The sequence below is a fragment of the Triturus cristatus genome, chromosome 11 (assembly GCF_964204655.1).
Source record: "Triturus cristatus chromosome 11, aTriCri1.1, whole genome shotgun sequence".
Lineage (NCBI taxonomy): Eukaryota > Metazoa > Chordata > Amphibia > Caudata > Salamandridae > Triturus > Triturus cristatus.
In genome coordinates, this window is record NC_140594.1 from 583,974,588 (window position 1) to 583,992,177 (window position 17,590).

General features: G+C 41.2%; 1 protein-coding gene across 4 annotated transcripts in view; it reads left to right on the plus strand.

Annotated features, from left to right (window-relative positions):
* FGF17 (fibroblast growth factor 17) overlaps positions 1 to 17,590 on the plus strand; it is a 122,530-nt gene that overhangs the window by 77,896 nt on the left and 27,044 nt on the right. For 2 of the 4 annotated variants that reach the window (XM_085636158.1, XM_085636159.1), the window contains exon 3: positions 2,008 to 2,055. The exons of the other annotated variants lie outside the window; for them this stretch is intronic. In XM_085636158.1, the coding sequence (XP_085492284.1) occupies positions 2,008 to 2,055 (48 nt within the window). The remainder of the gene's footprint in view (positions 1 to 2,007; positions 2,056 to 17,590) is intronic. 4 annotated transcript variants of the gene reach the window in all.

Sequence of the window (17,590 nt, forward strand, 5' to 3'; positions counted from 1 at the left end):
TGTGTTCCAAAGCCCAAAGATATTCGTATGATGTACTATATGGTCTAACCAAAATAGACAACTGTGGTGTGACACAAGGTAGATAATGAGTCATGAAATCCAAATAATGTGCTAAACGCCGCTACAGTCTCGACCACGTGTTTTCTCATTTATATCTCAAAAAAGTAGAATATAATTATGTAAAACATGTATAGCATACATTAGAGTGCAGAACATTCTTGTGGTATAGGTAAATCTCTGGGCCAAACCATGGTGAGTTTGCGACCCTATAGACGATTGTATTTCAACACCAAAAGTGCGTGTGGCCATTCACAATGTACGTACGATGTTGTGCACTCCAATGGATGCTATACATGTTTTACATAATTATATTCTACTTTCTTTAGATATAAATGTCATACCACAGTTGTCTATTTTGGTTACACCATATAGTACATCGTATGAATATCTTTGGGCTTTGGAACACACAATCGAACGTCCCAGCTCAGATTCATCTACATTGGACTTAACTATTTTGTTATTCACAAATTGCCTTGAAAAAGTCTGAGTGCAGACGAAACACGTGTCGGCTAAATCGTGTGCTAGGAACCCTTAAGTAACAAATAAAAAGACAAAGAACTATCAACTGATGACGTTCTTGGACTATTCTTAATGCTCTGCATACTATCTGTCTCATTTGATCGTCCTCGTATGCTTAGGAATATATTGGAATCTAGACTGTGTTTAGTATTTGTCCAGCACTGTTTTTGGAGTAGTATACATAGCAATAGGTGTGCTGTATCAGCTTTTTTCTTGTGTATTGATTTGCATGTTATTTTGTAATGTGCTGGTAGCACCTCTTGGTATTAGGTGTTCTAAGCTACTCTAGCACCCCGCTGTAACTATAGCGACTAAATTATTCACGCTCATTACTGTTAGTTATAGACAGTTATTCTTATTGATGTGCGGTTCTTTCCCTCATAGGGAACACTACTACCTATCTGTTGTATCTCTAAATATATCTATCTATTTAGTATGTTTTTATGTAAGTGTGTAGGAATTTTAAAGGGGAGCAGCCCTTGAGCCCTAATGGAGAAACCACCCCTGATGGCTTGTGTGAGCCGGATGCGACTGGACTTTGAAATTTTGACTCAAACACCCTTGCAGGAACCCTTACAAATGTTGAGACTCAAACATGCTTACTCACTCTGTATTTGATGTTGGTATATTTTGTGTGTTTCACTGTCAAGTTCAGTAAGGAAATATTGACAAAGAAAAGCATTGGCTGCACAGGACAGAGCTTATGGAGTTCAAAGGTGCCGGACGGGGATCCAGCTTTTAATTAGCAATAAGCTGTTCAAAAATGTAACACATTCAGCCAGTCATTTGGAGAAGAGAATATTTTCACAAACCCTCCTCTTGAGCAAACTGGCCACACTGACATGGACAAGCAGCATTTGCATCCCAGAACACATCTATAAATCTAAAAAATAACTCTACATTTGATAAAAACAAAAAAGACAGTGGGTCAAAGGTAGGCTAAGGGCACATTAACAGGACTGGCCCTGTATGTTGGTGTTACTGGACTGCAAGCATGCATCTATGTTGACTAGAGATGCCACCCATTTATATAACTCAATCTCATTACAAAGTCTGGTGGGAGGGGGAGAAAGTTATAGGTCTGGAGATCTGCATACATTTTACACATGCATGTTTAGTAGATCTCATACCCAGAGTGATAGTTAAAAGGTTGTGTCCCCAAATTACAATTGGCTACTGCCAAACTGGCAATCTCGACAAACATCAGCAGCAAGATCAGTCCTGTGAGAGTAGAGCTAGGGGGCATTTTAAGTGATCCCCCACCCACCCCTCTCTACCTAGAACTTTGAGATCTGCTAGTGAGCACTATAAGCAGGTATCTGATGGAGGGGACAATTGGACATTAACTTTCAGGGGGAAGAATGAAAAAATAGAATACAGGTCACAAGAGGTACAGCATACATCTTCTGACTTTCATCCTTTTTTTAGGCAGTGTGTACCCTGATTCTTGACGGAGGCCCGAAGACCACCACAATGGTAGGTGATGTTTGGGAGGGCTTTGAAATAGTGTACCTTTTCCAGGTTGGCATTCAGTGCTTTGCAGATGTTTTTCAGAGGAAATGGATTTGGTGTTTTGTTGATGGTGGCTATGAGATATGACTTATCTGGCGTGTGGACAACTGTACTTTTCACCTTGGGAGTGCTTACATTGAAAATAAGCGTTTCAGAGATGGTGCAACCAAGAAATGAGAAGTGTGCAAGTCCTGTATGGGGGTCTAGGAGACCAAGTCAGACCAGGATAGTCCAGGGGAGTGCTCCTTTTAGGAGCAAGGGCCCTCTCACACTCCAGGGGGTGTCATCATGCTTCATCATTGGACAGCTTCTCATTGAGCCGGCGCTGCAGTGCCCAATGGCCCCTCGAGGGGGCTCTTTGTCGGAGTTATTTTCTGTATTGCCGGCGTGAAGAGTGAGGTGCAAGTGTGGTGCGTAGGTGTGAGTAGAATGAGGGGAGGGTATATGTATTAAAAATGATTAAAGAGAAACCAAAAAACAATTTTAATTACCGGGTCTCTTGTATCATGATTACTGAGCTAATGATAGATATAATGGTCCATGTAGGCTGTAGTTGGTATAAGTCTGGGTTCAACATGTGACATGCCTCTTACTGTCTGCTAGGATCACGTCATTTCATCAGGACCATTGAACTTCATCTACTCAAATAGGGATCATATGTGAAATTTGTATAAAACCTGCCCTGTATACCTTACATAAGTATGTAGTGTGATTCCTGGGTGCAGACCGAAAATGTATTAGGTATAAGGCCCCAGTCAGACCAGTCAGGGCGAAACTATTACGCGTGCCGATGGTCGATAGTCGGTTCGCAATTCGGGTCTCCGACCTACCCCTCACACTGCCGGTCTGGAAGAGATGGTTGCCATGAAAGTTGGCTTTGTGAAGGTGGTATCATTGACTTTTTATTGTTTGAGGTGATTTTCTTGGCTTTTAGTTTCTGGAAGGCATTTGATTTGGCCTCTCAAAGGTGGTTGTTGTAGTATCTGAGCCATGTATTTTGTGCCTTAAATGTGATGGTCATGAGAATTAGCATATTAGATTTGCTGCCCATCAGATTTGTGTCTCAGAGGTGATGACCGTGTGGTCTGGTGGCCAAGACGTGATGGTAATGGGGATTTGGTGTCTTGGAGGTGATGGCCATGGGAATAGCTGCCTCAAGGATGGAGGTCATTGGCTTAGTTATGTCATAATTAGGGACAATCACATTTGGTCCTTGTCAGAATATAGCTAGAAGTTTTTCTTCATAAGGGTCATGAGATTTGAGTTCTCAGCAGTGGTTTAAAAGGTTGTGACCATTGGATTATTTCTTTCTGTGTTGGTGACCATGGTGTTTGGTTCCCCAGAGGTGGTGTTCATATCATGGCATTTTGTGTCTCCAAGAAGAAGTCTGTTGCATTTTGTTGTTCTGGACTTCTGGGTATGGCATTGGTTTCTCAGAAGTGGTGCCCATGCGATGTAGTATCTACCAGGGGAAGGCCATGGGATTTGTGTTTACAGGAATCATTTTCACAGGATTTGGTATCCCAATGTGGTAATAATTGTGTTTGGTGTCTCAGATGTGGTGGCCATGGATTCGAGGTCTTAAAGGCAGTCCTTACGACATATGATCTCTCTGAGGTGTGGGGTGTGGCACTTGAATCTCAGAGATGCTGGCCATGCAAAGTGGTCTCATCAGTGGTGAAAATTGTGGGTGTTTGCTGAAAGTGCTGTCCATTTTATTTTGGTTCTTTATGGTTGTGAAAATGGGATTTAGTATCTCAGTGGTGGTGGCCAAGGGGGATCATCGAAAGAATATCAAAATCAAAAATATTGTGTAACACACATATTGTGTTAAAAATAGGGGTGGGCTGTAAACTCGGCTCCACCGGCAGAGTTCACTTAGTTTATGTCACTCCACACTCCGCTTGGAGGGTAAAAACCCACCACTACTTTAGACCTTCCAGCCAGGTACATGGGTGGCCTTGTCACACTCTGTCACCCTCCACTCACCCTTTGCCCTGCTCTATCCCTCTCCTCTCTCTATGACCCTCGCCCTGCTCTGCCCCCTCTACACAGGCCGCTCTGTATGACCTGCCCTTGCCTCGCACCCCTCACAATGTCACGGATCCTCGGTTTCTAGCGGTGCATGCGCCCAGCATCAGCAAACCATTAGACACTGTGCGAGCCACAGAAAACAATTTGGTGTTCGCAGAGCCCTGCCCCCATCAGCAGGTAGGAACCAATCACAGACAGGAGGCGACTGGCAGGCAGAGTTTACAAAGTTTATAATCAAAAAAGTGCTCAAACCCAGGGGAGTGGCTTAAACGGGAGTATGGGGCAGCACCAGATGGGCGGTTCCTTGTCTCGCCATCCCCTTTCTGTGTGTTTCTCGCCCCTCAGTCCACTGGTTCCTCTCCACCTGTCCCACCCTATAACCCAACTCGTACTGCTTGTCCCTTTCTGTGCGCGTGGCCTCGCACTGCCCAGCCCCCTCTTCGAGAGATTAGTTTGATGGATGGATGGCGTAAGGGTTGATCTGGGGCCAGTGTGAAGGATATTGTTGCAGTGGATGATGGGAGAGTTGCAGTCAAGCGGTAGGGGTGGGCAAGGGAAGCAACTCCACCTGCTCTTGGAACTCCATGGAATTCCACAGAGTTTTTATACAACTCTGCGTAATTCCGCTTAGTGCAACTCCGCGAGCTCTGCCCACCCCCAGTTACAAATATAGTTTACAAAAATAATGTGCCCTTATGCTATAATGCTAACTACAAAAATATTTTTACAAAATATCATTTCACACTAATATTGTTAAACCATACAAAAATATTGTTTCCTAATATATCTATAGTTTAAAGTAGTATATCTTAAATACCTGAATGTGTACCATTAATATATTGTTAATTACATAAATCTTGCTAATATTTAATAATATATATAAATAAATACTTATATAAACACACATACATACTTATATATGTGTATGTTTATATATACTAGTAAATTAAAATTATAGATAAATATTAATAATAAATATATTTAACCAAAATAAGGAAATGTATTGGAGTCTGGGAATATTAGAAATACTATTCCCACTCCAGTTTATCCAACAGTAGAGAAGCGTAGGACTTCAGAGGGACTAAATATATTATTCGCACTCCAAACAGCGCAACAGTAGGGAAACTGGTGAAGTTCAGAGGGTTAACTTTACTATTCCCACTCCAGTCTGCGCAACAGTATGTAAAGCATTGGACTTCGGAGGGGTAACATTTATTATTCCCATTCCAGTTTTTGCAACAGTAGGAATCTTTGGACTTCGGAGGGATAATGAACTATTCCCGCTTCAGTCCGTGCATTAGTAGGGAAAGCATTGGATTTCGGAGGAGTTACATTTATTATTCCCATTCCAGCACAAGCAACAGTAAATAAACGACTTCACTTCAAACACATTACATATTTGATTAACCCTATTTATTTAGAAAAATATAAAAGTCTTAATATAAAATTATTACTTAATATAAATATATATATAAAGCAATTAGCCAAGTCCCAAAATTCATAAACAATGTAATAATTACTTTTCAATTTAAAAATGAATGGTTATTTAATTATGACTTAATTAACTTGCCACCCTATACCCTTCAAACCTAGCAACCCACACCTATAATATAACTAAAATAAATAAATAAATATGTCTAACACAATTTACATAATTGGTAATCGATTACATAATAAATTAACAATTCATTGTTAATGAATTGTTAATAAAGCTTCCACCCTAGAAACCCAGCAGTCCACACCTACAGTATAACCAAAATATATAATTACACAATATACATACATACAACTTCCCACCCTGTACCCCTACAAACCTAGCAACCCACAACTAAAACATACCTAAAATAAATCAGTATAACATGTGTATAATTAATGCTCAATTCAATAGTTAATAATAAATTAATATTTGTTAATTAGTTATTAACATCCATCCCCTGCACCTAAAAAAAATTAAAATATGATTATTACGCAACTCACATAATTATTGATCAGTTAAATAATTATTAAAAATTAAAAATGAATACATAAATAATTAAAGGCTATTTAACTTCCCATCCTATACCCCTACAAAAGTAGCAACCTGCACCAAAAATATAAGTAAAATAAATCGGTGTTACATACTATACATAATTAATACCAATAGCGTGCTTACTTACATTTTTATTAATTAATTATTAATGAAATAATACTTAATTAACTTCCCATCTTACCCCCTGCAAATCAACAACCTGCTACAACACTATAAATTACTATTAGCAATTACATAAAAAATTCTAACTCATTTAAAATTATAAACTATATTTTAAAAAATTAACAACTATACAAACAATAGTAACACATAAAATTAATATATAACTAAAACACTTTCAAATAGTTAACAAACGATATTTTTTACAACCATATTCTTGAAAACGATATTAACAACAACAATATTCTTAACAACGATATTACTTGCCTGAAAAAATGATATTCTTGACAACAATATTCCTGCATCACAATATTTTTGTATCACAATATTTTTTTCTGATATTCCTGTCTCCTGATATTTACAAGTCAATATTTTGTCTAGGGATTTGATATTTTGAAAGTTGGTAGAATTTGATTTTGTGTCTCAGTAAGGGTGGTTTTGATACCTTCGAAGTGGAACCCGTCACATATTATGTGAGGGAGGTGATGGTCATGGGTTTAGTGTTTCAGTGCTGATTTCCATGGGATTTATTCTCTGGGGATAATCATGTCATTTGGTGACACTAAAAGGGGCGAGAATCGAATTTTGTGTCTCTGAGGTGGCTGCCATGGAATTCGGCGTTACAGTTGGTTAGTCCTTGGATTTGAACTTCATGAGCTGTTGACCAGGGGAATTGGTCTCTCACATATGTTAGTTATGGGTTGTGGTGTGCTGGAAAGTGGATTGCCATGAACCTTTAGTTTCTTGGTGGTGGTGGTATCAAATAATGCACCTTTGAGGTGCTACCTAAGAGATTTGGTGCCTCCGGTCTTCTGTCAATGGCATTTGGCGTCTTGGTAATGGAATAGCCATATAATTTAATATGCGAGATGATGGCAATATGACTTTTTTATTTTTTATTTTTATTTTTTTTACAGAGTTTTATATAGCGTGAACTTGACCTGAATGTATCGGGTATCAGAGCGCTTTACATAGCACCAGTTGTGTTACATGAGGACACATTAATTTGTTTGTTAGGCAAAGGGAGATTAAGTGATTTGCCCAGAATCACAGGATGTTCAGCGTCATTGCCGAGACTCGAACCCGGTTCCCCAGATTCGAGGTCGACCGCCCTAGCCGTTAGGCCAACTCCTGTATGTATTTAATGTTGACCATGGAATTTAGTGTGTCAGAAACTCTATTCATAGATTGTGTTGCCTCAAAGATGAAAGCCATGTATTTTGGTGACCTGTATTTCCGTATCTGAGAGGCATTGGCTGTGTGAATTGCTGTCTCAGAAAGGAAGAACTAGGTACAAATTGGTTTTTCAGAAGTGGTGGACATGGGATTTGCTCTCTCAAAGCTAGTTGTTGCGGTATCTGGGTCGTTTTAGTTCCCTGTGTGTGTAGTTGTAGTATGTCCTCTGTAAGATGAGTTGTGTGGGCAACGTTGTCTTGATTTATGATCTTGCTGTGTTGCTACAAACATATTGCTGATGGCATGAGTGACAATGTTATAAAATCAAAATGATAGTGTGTTCTGCACACAGCATTCACTCTATGTGTCACATCAATGAATCATTGCTTGCTAGGTGGGCTGCCCAATTGGTTTGGAGTGGAGCTTCAAGATATCTTGATAGTTTGGGGCTTTTAATAGAGTTAACAATCAGGCAGAGGTCTGATTTTTGAAGGACCATGTTCTTGCCACCTTCTGCGTGGAATGTGGCTTGTATTTTCTTTATGTACAGAGGTGGAGACTTCCAAAGATTGCTGGTTAGTACTGGAGTAGGAATGACCTTTTCCTAGGGGTTTCATGCAGCATGGCACAATGTGTAGCCCCGTGTTGGAATGGTGGCTCTATCGAGGTCAGTGAGTGTTTATTTTTACTATAGGAACCGTTGCCCATTACCTTGTAGGGCTCAAGGAGGTATGCCTACAAAACAAATCCCTTGATGAATCTGGATTCGGGGCATAAGATTAGAGACATTTTATGGATTTTGTGTGCCCCGGTTACGAACAGCTTTGAATTTATGGTTTAATTTCGGCTGTCATGCCCTCTTTGGCCAGGTCATTGACAGTGCACAAGCAGACTTGTAAAACATTTTAAATGTGTTTACATCTAATAATCAGGGATAGTCAAGTGTGTTTTCACTATTGTATAACAGCAGCAGCTCACTAATATTACTGCAAATAATCTCTGTGACATACTACCATTTCTCATATGCGAGGCCCTGCTTTGATCGTAAAGAAACGTCTTATAGAAGTTGCATGAAACATAAACACAACATTTCTCTGCAAAATGTCTGCAATAGACCCTCACACATCACCCAGTGGCGTAACACAGGCCCCCGCGGTGCGGGGGGGCCCGAGCTGCAGGGAGGCTCCTCAGCACAGTACTCTGGTCTCACAGCTCCAAATTAAATCCGGAGCGGGGGACCTCCATGTACCTTGCAGGGGAGCCCCATCAGGTTTCATTACGCCACTGACATCACCGACTTTAAAAATAAATTAAAGGAAAACTGTATTTAAAACAATCCATTTACGAATTATTCAAGTGCATAAGGGCACGACTCTCTGCATAACAGAGCTGGCTCTATCAGGGTCCCCCGAAAGGCTGGTCATGGGCCAGAGCCCAGTTTGCCCATAACTAGAAATGTCTCTGTACAAGATGCAAGGGATCTTTGGATTTTGAATTTTGGACCCTTTGAAAATAGGATTCAGCCTGGTTGCTAAATTCATCCAAAATTGTAACTCGGATAGATTAAATCTCTTTATTGAAGTGAGAACTGGCCTGTGCATTGGAAAGGGTGGTCTTATTTCTTTTAAATCCATTATCAGAGGGTAGGCTGCTTTTTCTATCAGTTTCGTCACGAAGCATCAATTTGCTATTGTCTGAGATTTGTGGGATTTTTAACAAGAAGACATTGTTTCTTCGAAATTGTAAAATGAAAGCACATTTTATTTCAATAGGCATGGCACCTGTACCAAAGGAGGCATCTGTAACAGCCTATGCTGCTTCTGCAATAGGTCTTATATGTAGAGCTTTCTTGAAAATTGCCAGGGGCATGAGTCAGCGGAGGAGCCTGAATGTTTGCTGTTTTATAGTAGTTATTTAACCCCTTCAGTGCCCCGCCCTTTCCCCCTCCTGTGCCGGGCCTTTCATTAGCGGGCGGGGTCCATGACGAGATAGTCTCGTCATGGGCACAGCGCAACCGTGCTCCATGACGAGACTATCTCGTCATGGGCATAGAAGAGGTTAAAGAAATGTTCAGAGACTGTAAAGAAAATCAATAGGATGCTCATTTCTGTAGACTTTTACAGAGCTAGTTACATAGACTGGTCTCTTCGTGGTATATTTGAGCTCAAAATAGAGTGCAATTACTTGGCCTTGCCAGTAGATGACAGTCAAGGGCATTCCCAAACTTTTGCAGAGACTGCTTCATTTGTTCTTGACCGCCAACAGAATTCATAAAAGTTCTTTTGTAGGTTATGGAACATCTGAGAAGCTATGAATCAATGTTTCTTTTTTCACTTTCCTGATGGATGCTCTCTAGATAATTAGCCACTACCAAATATTTCATATATTGCACATATGAAGTGTCCATTGAAACCAAGACCGGGAACACCAAGGTCTACTTTTTATTTTGCATATACTGCACAATTTGGCTGAGTATTGTAGCAATGAGTCATGCCACAAAAATGAACTTTCCTTCAGGAAGAAACTAAAGACATGGCTGTTTCCTGTTAGTGTACCAGAGGCCCCACTCTCAGCTCAGTACTCACCAGTGCGGGAGAGTCTTCGGGTAGCCATGCGCTTTACAAAACATAAACATAGGCAAAGCATAACTGGAAAAATCACCTGATTAGTGTGATAAAGTTATCAAACTTGGCCCTGCCAATGATATCCTATGTAAATTTCATGCAGAGATCCCCATTATCCCCGTAGCTTTACACATCTACCTTGCCCCACTTTTTATTATCATTAGTAAGTACTCAGGAGGGTGCCATTTTTATGAGAGTGACACTCAACTCTTGCCTTTCACCCCACTTGAATATGGCTTATATGTGATGAAGGAATGGATGAGACAAAATTTCCTCCAGTTTAATGGAGGTAAAACTGACATTATAATTTTTGGGTAAGAACATAATCCATCCTCACTTGGTTGTTAGATTGTTTCAGTTGTCTAATATGTAATTTACTCCTTTCATTTATGCTGTTTTAATTGTTCCGCATACTGTAGCCACCCATTTTGCCTAATGATTCTCCTTGTCTCTATTTATGCTTGCTCTTAAGTGTCTAGCATCATATGTACAGCTACGTTATTCTATATTTTCCATTTTATGTAAAGCGCTCTGATACCTTCGGGTCTAGCTAGCACTAAATAAATAATAGAGTCTACCCTCTTGCATGACCAACACTGCTGGCCACTTAAGTTTCAAATTTGAGCTCTATTTATGCTGCCAATATGTCCTATGATTGGCCAGTTATAGCAGTTGTCCGTAACTATTACAATTGTTTACCTTAAAGAAAATCTTAAGCCTCACTGTCTTTCCAGTATAAAGCTGTAGCAGTAGTGGGTTGCTATTTACTCAAATCAGGTGTATATGGCCACCTCGTAAGCTAGCCTCTCCATGTCCTATCTGCACAAAGTACAGGTGGTACAAAATACTGCTGTTAGAATGATTTGAGGGCTTTTAAGAAAAGACCATATCTTCGAAGCTAGAACCCTTCACCAACTTAAGTGAAAGATTGGATCAAATTTAAGATCACAAGCCCTACCTTCAAGTGTTGGCATTGGTGAGCTCCAGTCTTTCTATCTTACAAAATCTCATACCCAACCCAAGCCCTCTGGAACAGCCAGGGTAACTTCAGTGCTGTGCCTAAATTCAAAATGACAACTAGAGGCAAATGTCTTGCAATTCAAGAGCCATCGTCTGGAATCATCTTTCTTCTCATATCTGTGTATGTGTAAGTTTTCTAACATTCAGACACCTGCTCGAGGGACACCAGTTTTAAGGCAGCATTTGACTCTCTGGTGCCTAGCAACCTCACGGGGTATGAGTGCACTGTATAAATATAATCAGGGCCAGCTTTAGCACTGGTGGCGCCCTTGCGACAAGTTTGTTGGCTCCCCCCAATGACCGCATCTACCACAGATTCCCTCTCTACCACCATTTAACAGTGCTGCTCAAGTCTTTATAACCACTCTCTCTCAGACTGATTTAGTTTTATAGCGCCACTCATTCCGGTGTAGGGTGTCAGAGCACTTTTAATCACACACATGTGTAAATCGGTGTATGAGAAATGTTACATAAGACAGAGAACTACAAGGTGTAGGAGTCCCATGTCATCTATACTGGTAGGCAGTATAGTTTAAGAGTCCTTGGTCTGGAAAAGCACAAATTCAGAATTTAAAACATAACATCATTGTTAGGGGTTTTCTTTAATAATACAAATTTATTTCTTCTACCCAAATGAACCCGTTTTGCCAGTTTAGGATAATGAAAGACTGGCGAAAAAGACATATAGCACTTATACATATCTTGTAGTTTGCAAGCAGCTCTTTGATGACAGTTAGTAGTTCACTATCCTATATTAAGATTTTAACTTATGAACTGCAGGTAACAAAGGATCCTTGGGACACAAGTAGTAACCCACTAACCTGTTTACTTTGTGATCTGCATGGTACACATTCTTTGCAATAGGCATATTAACCCACTGTACTACCTTATTATGACTTAAAACTTCCACTAGACAAACCTACCATCTGTCTCCAGCAGGAACATTAACCACTGGAGTGATCTTGACGTTTTTATTGATGCCTGAAAATGACTGGAAGCAAGCAACGCGGCAGCAGGTGCTTTTAAAAGGAAAATATACTTGCAAATAGGCGCCCCCGCCCCAAGTCAGCGTCCGGTGCGGTGGCACCGATCGCACCGCCCTAGAGCCGGCCCTAAATATCGTTACTCAATTATAATACATTGGTTTAAGATATATTATGGTTCCACTAGTAGCATATTTTTGGTAAAATGGAAAATATGCATTTTATTTAAATATGTAGTGGTTGGGTGTGGCGCACTCTGCTGCCTTTGTGTCTGCTATGCCAGTTTACAAGAACAGGGGACGGCCTCAGTATACCAAAATATTCTATTTGAGATTTACAAAATATTTAGCATGCCACAGCCGGGGTCCTGCTGAGTCCAATAAAATAGCCAGTGCGTCATGGGCTATAGTCAGGCCCACTATAATAATGCAATTGTGCGGCTGCGGCGATTTTCGTAAAATTGTGGATTTTACGCATCTGCCACATAATCCATCACCTGCTGCATAATCAACAATTTGTGTCGATCTTAAGTGGTTCAGAAGTTACTTAATACTCAGCACCATGTGTTGCAGCACAGTGGATGGCCATTTGCAAAGGTTGACTTCTGTAGCTGTAGCTTATTGCTATATTTCGGTTTTAAACTGGTACTAATGAGGTGCAACTAATGCCCAGAGAGTGTTAATAACTCTAAAAATGGCAAAATAATGAAGTGCTACTATAACAAAATGTGCCGCATATTGCCACATAATTAGCATTTCTGTGCCGCATGATTTACTCAGCCCTGCCACATAATATGACCCTCCCTTGCTGCATTATTCCAGTGGCTCTGGCTATAGTGCAAGGAAGGAATGCCTCGCCAGCCTGCTGTTTCAATTACAAAGTGCAGCATTAATCAATATTCAATGGGCCCCTCAGACCTCTTTGGCCCAGTGCCACTACATCTGCTGCACCAATTGAAGCTATGCCCCTGGTTGAGTCTACCAAATGAGAATGGTATGGATTGCAACAGAAAACCTTCTAATTTGTAGCCAAAGAATCGGTAAATCCTCTATTTTAAGGGTTCCCTTCTGGCCGAGTGGTAGCTCCTCCCCCCCGTACGTGTAAGGCCTGGGTAATTCTACCAGAGGAATATTCACTGCCTGAGAATACTCCACCAGAGTATTTCCACTCCTCCAGATGCTGGAGGCAGTAGTCTCCACAACCATCTATATTCAGGCACTGTACATATGGTATTTTACAATCAAGACCTTATTCTCATGGATACATAACATAACACACCAAAGACATAAGGCCGAGTTAGCCAGGCCTGCACATTTAATTGACTGTGGCAATGCTGTTCACTGTGCAGTGTCCAGGGAGGGCTTTAAGTGGAATGAAAAAACTTGAGGGTCTCCCACAGGGGCATGGCCGATGTATAATAAAGCGAGTGGCTTAAAACATTTAAGGTAAAAATCTGTACTTAGAATAGTTCGCTGCCCCACTGGTATTTTGCTGCTTCTGTCCATTCCTCCAGATATATAATATAACAAGTAACATTGCACCTACAACAAGCCAGGGCTACTGGCTTTGCCAATGGTTGTAAGTTGAATATGATAAATAAGCAACAACTATGACTTTGTTGTGTATAATATTGAAAATGGTTTGGTTCTTGCGGCCGAGGTTGTGGCGTAAGGCTGGAGCTGCCGACTTTCAAGCTGACAAAGCAGGCTCGAGCCTTCGGTCAGTGCAACATCTCCTGATTCAAAGCATGAAAATGTCCTAGTGTAATGTAACTGGTGCTCATGTTTGCTCCAAGTTTGCGGTATATGAAACTGAAAAAATGAGTCTCTTTGAAGTTACATCAACAGCAGTGACGGGTGCTACTATTGAAGATTTAAAGTTTTTTTTCAACTTGATGGTAAAAATGGAGAGCCCGATCGGGACCCGTCTCGGCACCTGCAGGGCCCGGCCCACTTAAATCCCTGGCAGTGTCTGTGTTTTCTCGAAGACGACATTAATTCTGTCAATGGTTTTAGGTGAGCAGAGCAGGATTGTGACTTTTTCAAATGTGGTGCTATGCTACTATGGTATTAGTCTCTGAAGCAACTGATTTCTGCAGGAGTCTCAGCGTCAATATATCTCGCGTAGTTGTTCGACTTTTGTCGGTGACGCTATATATCTTTTCAGTCTGAACTGTCAGGCATAGTGCAAAATGTCCTCTCTGCCACCCCGACGGAGAGCAATTTGCGAGCGTGCACGCACATTCCAACATAAATCATACTAGCATCAATTTTGAGCAACTATGAAGCATTCTGCTTAACCTCCACTAGAGGGCGATATTGTCTCAGGATTGCCTCTTCTTAAGCAAACTCTACATGATATATGTACAAGACAAGAAAACTGCGTTGTTTGGCTCTGGCAATCAGCCAGATCGCATAATTGATGTAAAAAACATAAACAGTTTCACAACGACGCTGAACTAGTAAATTTGTAGTAATTCCCTCTTTTTATTCCAAGTTAGATTTAACGAGGTTGACATAGATGATTTGCTTCCACGCGCACTTGTTGGGTTATGGCTCTGTTTGAAGGTTCTCGATATGTTTTGACGAACACGCGCGCACGCACGCGCACACATACCTTTAAAAAACACAGGCTGCAAGCACTAGTATCGTGGTCTGTGTTTCTATGAAGCCTATTAGACTCTTTGTTTGTAGTCAAACATAGGGGGTAGCAGGGCCGGCTTTAGTGCTGGTGGCGCCCTGTGCGACAATGTTTGTTGGCGCCCCCCCCATGACCACCTCCACCACGGATTCTCTCACTAGCACCCTTTAACAGTGACGAAGTCTCCATAACCACACTCTCTCAGCTGCATTGAATTAGTTATATAGCGCCACTCATACCAGTGTAGGGTGTCCGAGCACTTTACATCACACACACATTACACAGAGACAATCAATCGTACGTGTGTAAATCAGTGTATAGGAAATGTTACATAAGCCAAAGGACTAAAAGTATAGGAGTCACATGTCATCCATACTGGTAGGCAGTATAGTTTTAGAGTGCTTGGTGTGGAGAAGCACAAACTCAGAGTCGAAAAAGAAACAGCATAGTTGGGAGTTCTCTTTAATAATAAGAATCGATTTCTAGCCAAATTAATCCTTTTTGCAACATTAATCAATGTTCTAATAATGTATACTTTACAGTGTGTATGCAGTTCTAGGATGAAAGTTAATAGTTCACTATTCTAGATTAGGACTTTAAGTTATAAATTGTAAGTAACAAAAGGATGTCTCTTTTGAAAGCAGTAACCTGCTGATCTGTTTACATCATACGCACTCTGTAATCTACTTGGTACACGTTCTTTGCAGCTGGCATATTAACCCTCTGCACTAACTTCACATAAGTCAAATCATCAACTATGCAAAATGCTGATCTCTCTCCAGGACGTTAATCACAGGAGTTATTGTGACATTTATGTGAGGCCTGGTAATTGCTGGGAGAAAGAAACGCTGCAGCAGGTGCTTAAAAAGCATAATAAACTTTCAAGCACAGTGCCCCCAGGAAGCCAGCACCCGGTGCGGTGGCACCGGTCGCACCGCCCTAAAGCCGGCCCTTGGGGGTAGCAAATAGAAACCTGCCAATTAATATTCATTAGGCATGGTGTTCTGCATCCGCTGCGACTGGTGATTTTGCGATATGATCTACTAATACATAGTTGCAACTCAAAATTAAAGACTGCTTGTAAAATTTGGTGTGCAAATAGCAACAGTAGTGCCTGGTATCAGCGAAAAATGGTGGGGCAGTGGGGGAGGGAGGGGGTGACAATAACAAAACACCCCACCAAAAAAAACTTACCTGCCGCCGGCCACTGGCCATCTCACCACTCTTCTGGGCCTCTGCTAATGCACAGGCTGAGGCTTCCAGACTCCCCTATGGCCAATCCAGACTCTGCTCTCATGCTGGTAATACTATTGCCCAGCATGAGAGAAGTGCCGGTATTGGCCTGAGCGGACTGGTTTTGCACTCCGATGAGGGCTGGGAGCCTGTGTCTGCTGTTCTCTAACCAGCAACGCCGCTCGGGTTGGAGATGTTTAACAGTGCGCATGTCAGTTTGGCGTCCTAAGACAGCTGGCCAAACCGACATGTGCACTTGCAGTAGTTCCTACCACTCCCTCTCCGTACTTGCTGCAGTGCTGGTGTGAGGAGGTGCTGCCCCCAAGACTCGGCTCCAAGAAAAAAACTGTTTTATTATCATTATCATTTTATTTTTCAAGTTTGCATCTGCAGGCCGGGGCGACGCTCCTCCAGTAATGGAGGGGCCACCGCTGAATACCATTCACATTTTGCAACCAGTCTTTCAGTAGATTTGACTCTTAATATGTGATGATTCGGAGTATTTTAATCTCTGCTTTCTCTTTTCATAACAGTTGTCCTGTCTTTCTATTCCTCTTTCTTTTACTCTTCTCTGTCTCGCTCTCTCACTATGGGTGGAACTTTGATGCTGAAGAATAAGTAAGAACAGGTCACAAAAATGAGTGTCGGTGCCCACCACCTGCCGCCAGTAGCACCAAAGAAGCACTGGAAGTGACTGATATTGCAGCATAACAATAAGAAGGAATGAACCTTGGTCTGAAAATAGATACTGGGAGATTTCTCTTCTGCAGGACCCTCTATTCAATCATGTCTTTAGATGGTGCATGAAAAGCACAGCTTTCACCACCAAAATAACACGTAATGTCTTCTTATAAAGTATCCGTTACCTTATATGAACATATGTTGAAAATAGATTTTCTATGCTTATGTTTAAAACTCAGACGACTGTTAGTTGAATTTTCTAGGGTAGTGAAATTTATGGTAGACCATCACAGACGTACCTTGAAGAAACACGTGTGGAGTCAAGAATTGTAAATCTATTCTAATCTAGGTACACTTACCTTGATAATATAGTGGCAGTCACTATTCTGAAGTTAATTTTTTGCAGGATAATATTAAATATTCGATAATGTGGAAGAATGCCCACATAGACCCACATTTCAGTATTTTCTGTGACTGGTCCTATTCAGATGCTGCTTTGCCTGTTTTAAAATTAAGGGAGAGGGCTCTGGAGGTCTCCCTTCTGATGCATTCTTATGATCATGAACCCTCCTCATGGCAGATGTGGAAGCCTCTAGAATGGAAAGAAAACAGCTGAACTGTGCTGAAAATCATACTCTGAGGCTGACTCTTGCTTGGCCAGAAGGGATAATAGTGGTATTGGCAAAGCAAAAGCATATGGCTTGCATTTTTGTCAATGTATGCCTGATATTCACAGGCACCGGGTGGTGCTATTATTCCAGGAACATGAAATGATGTGTTAAAAAATGACTGTACCCTCATCATCAGTGACATTATGTTGTCAATAGCACAGTGTAAATATCTGTGATGCAGGGGTGTTGTGACCCCCTACCTTACCAGCTACAGTGGGGATGGAGTTATTGATGGACCTCTACTGTCTG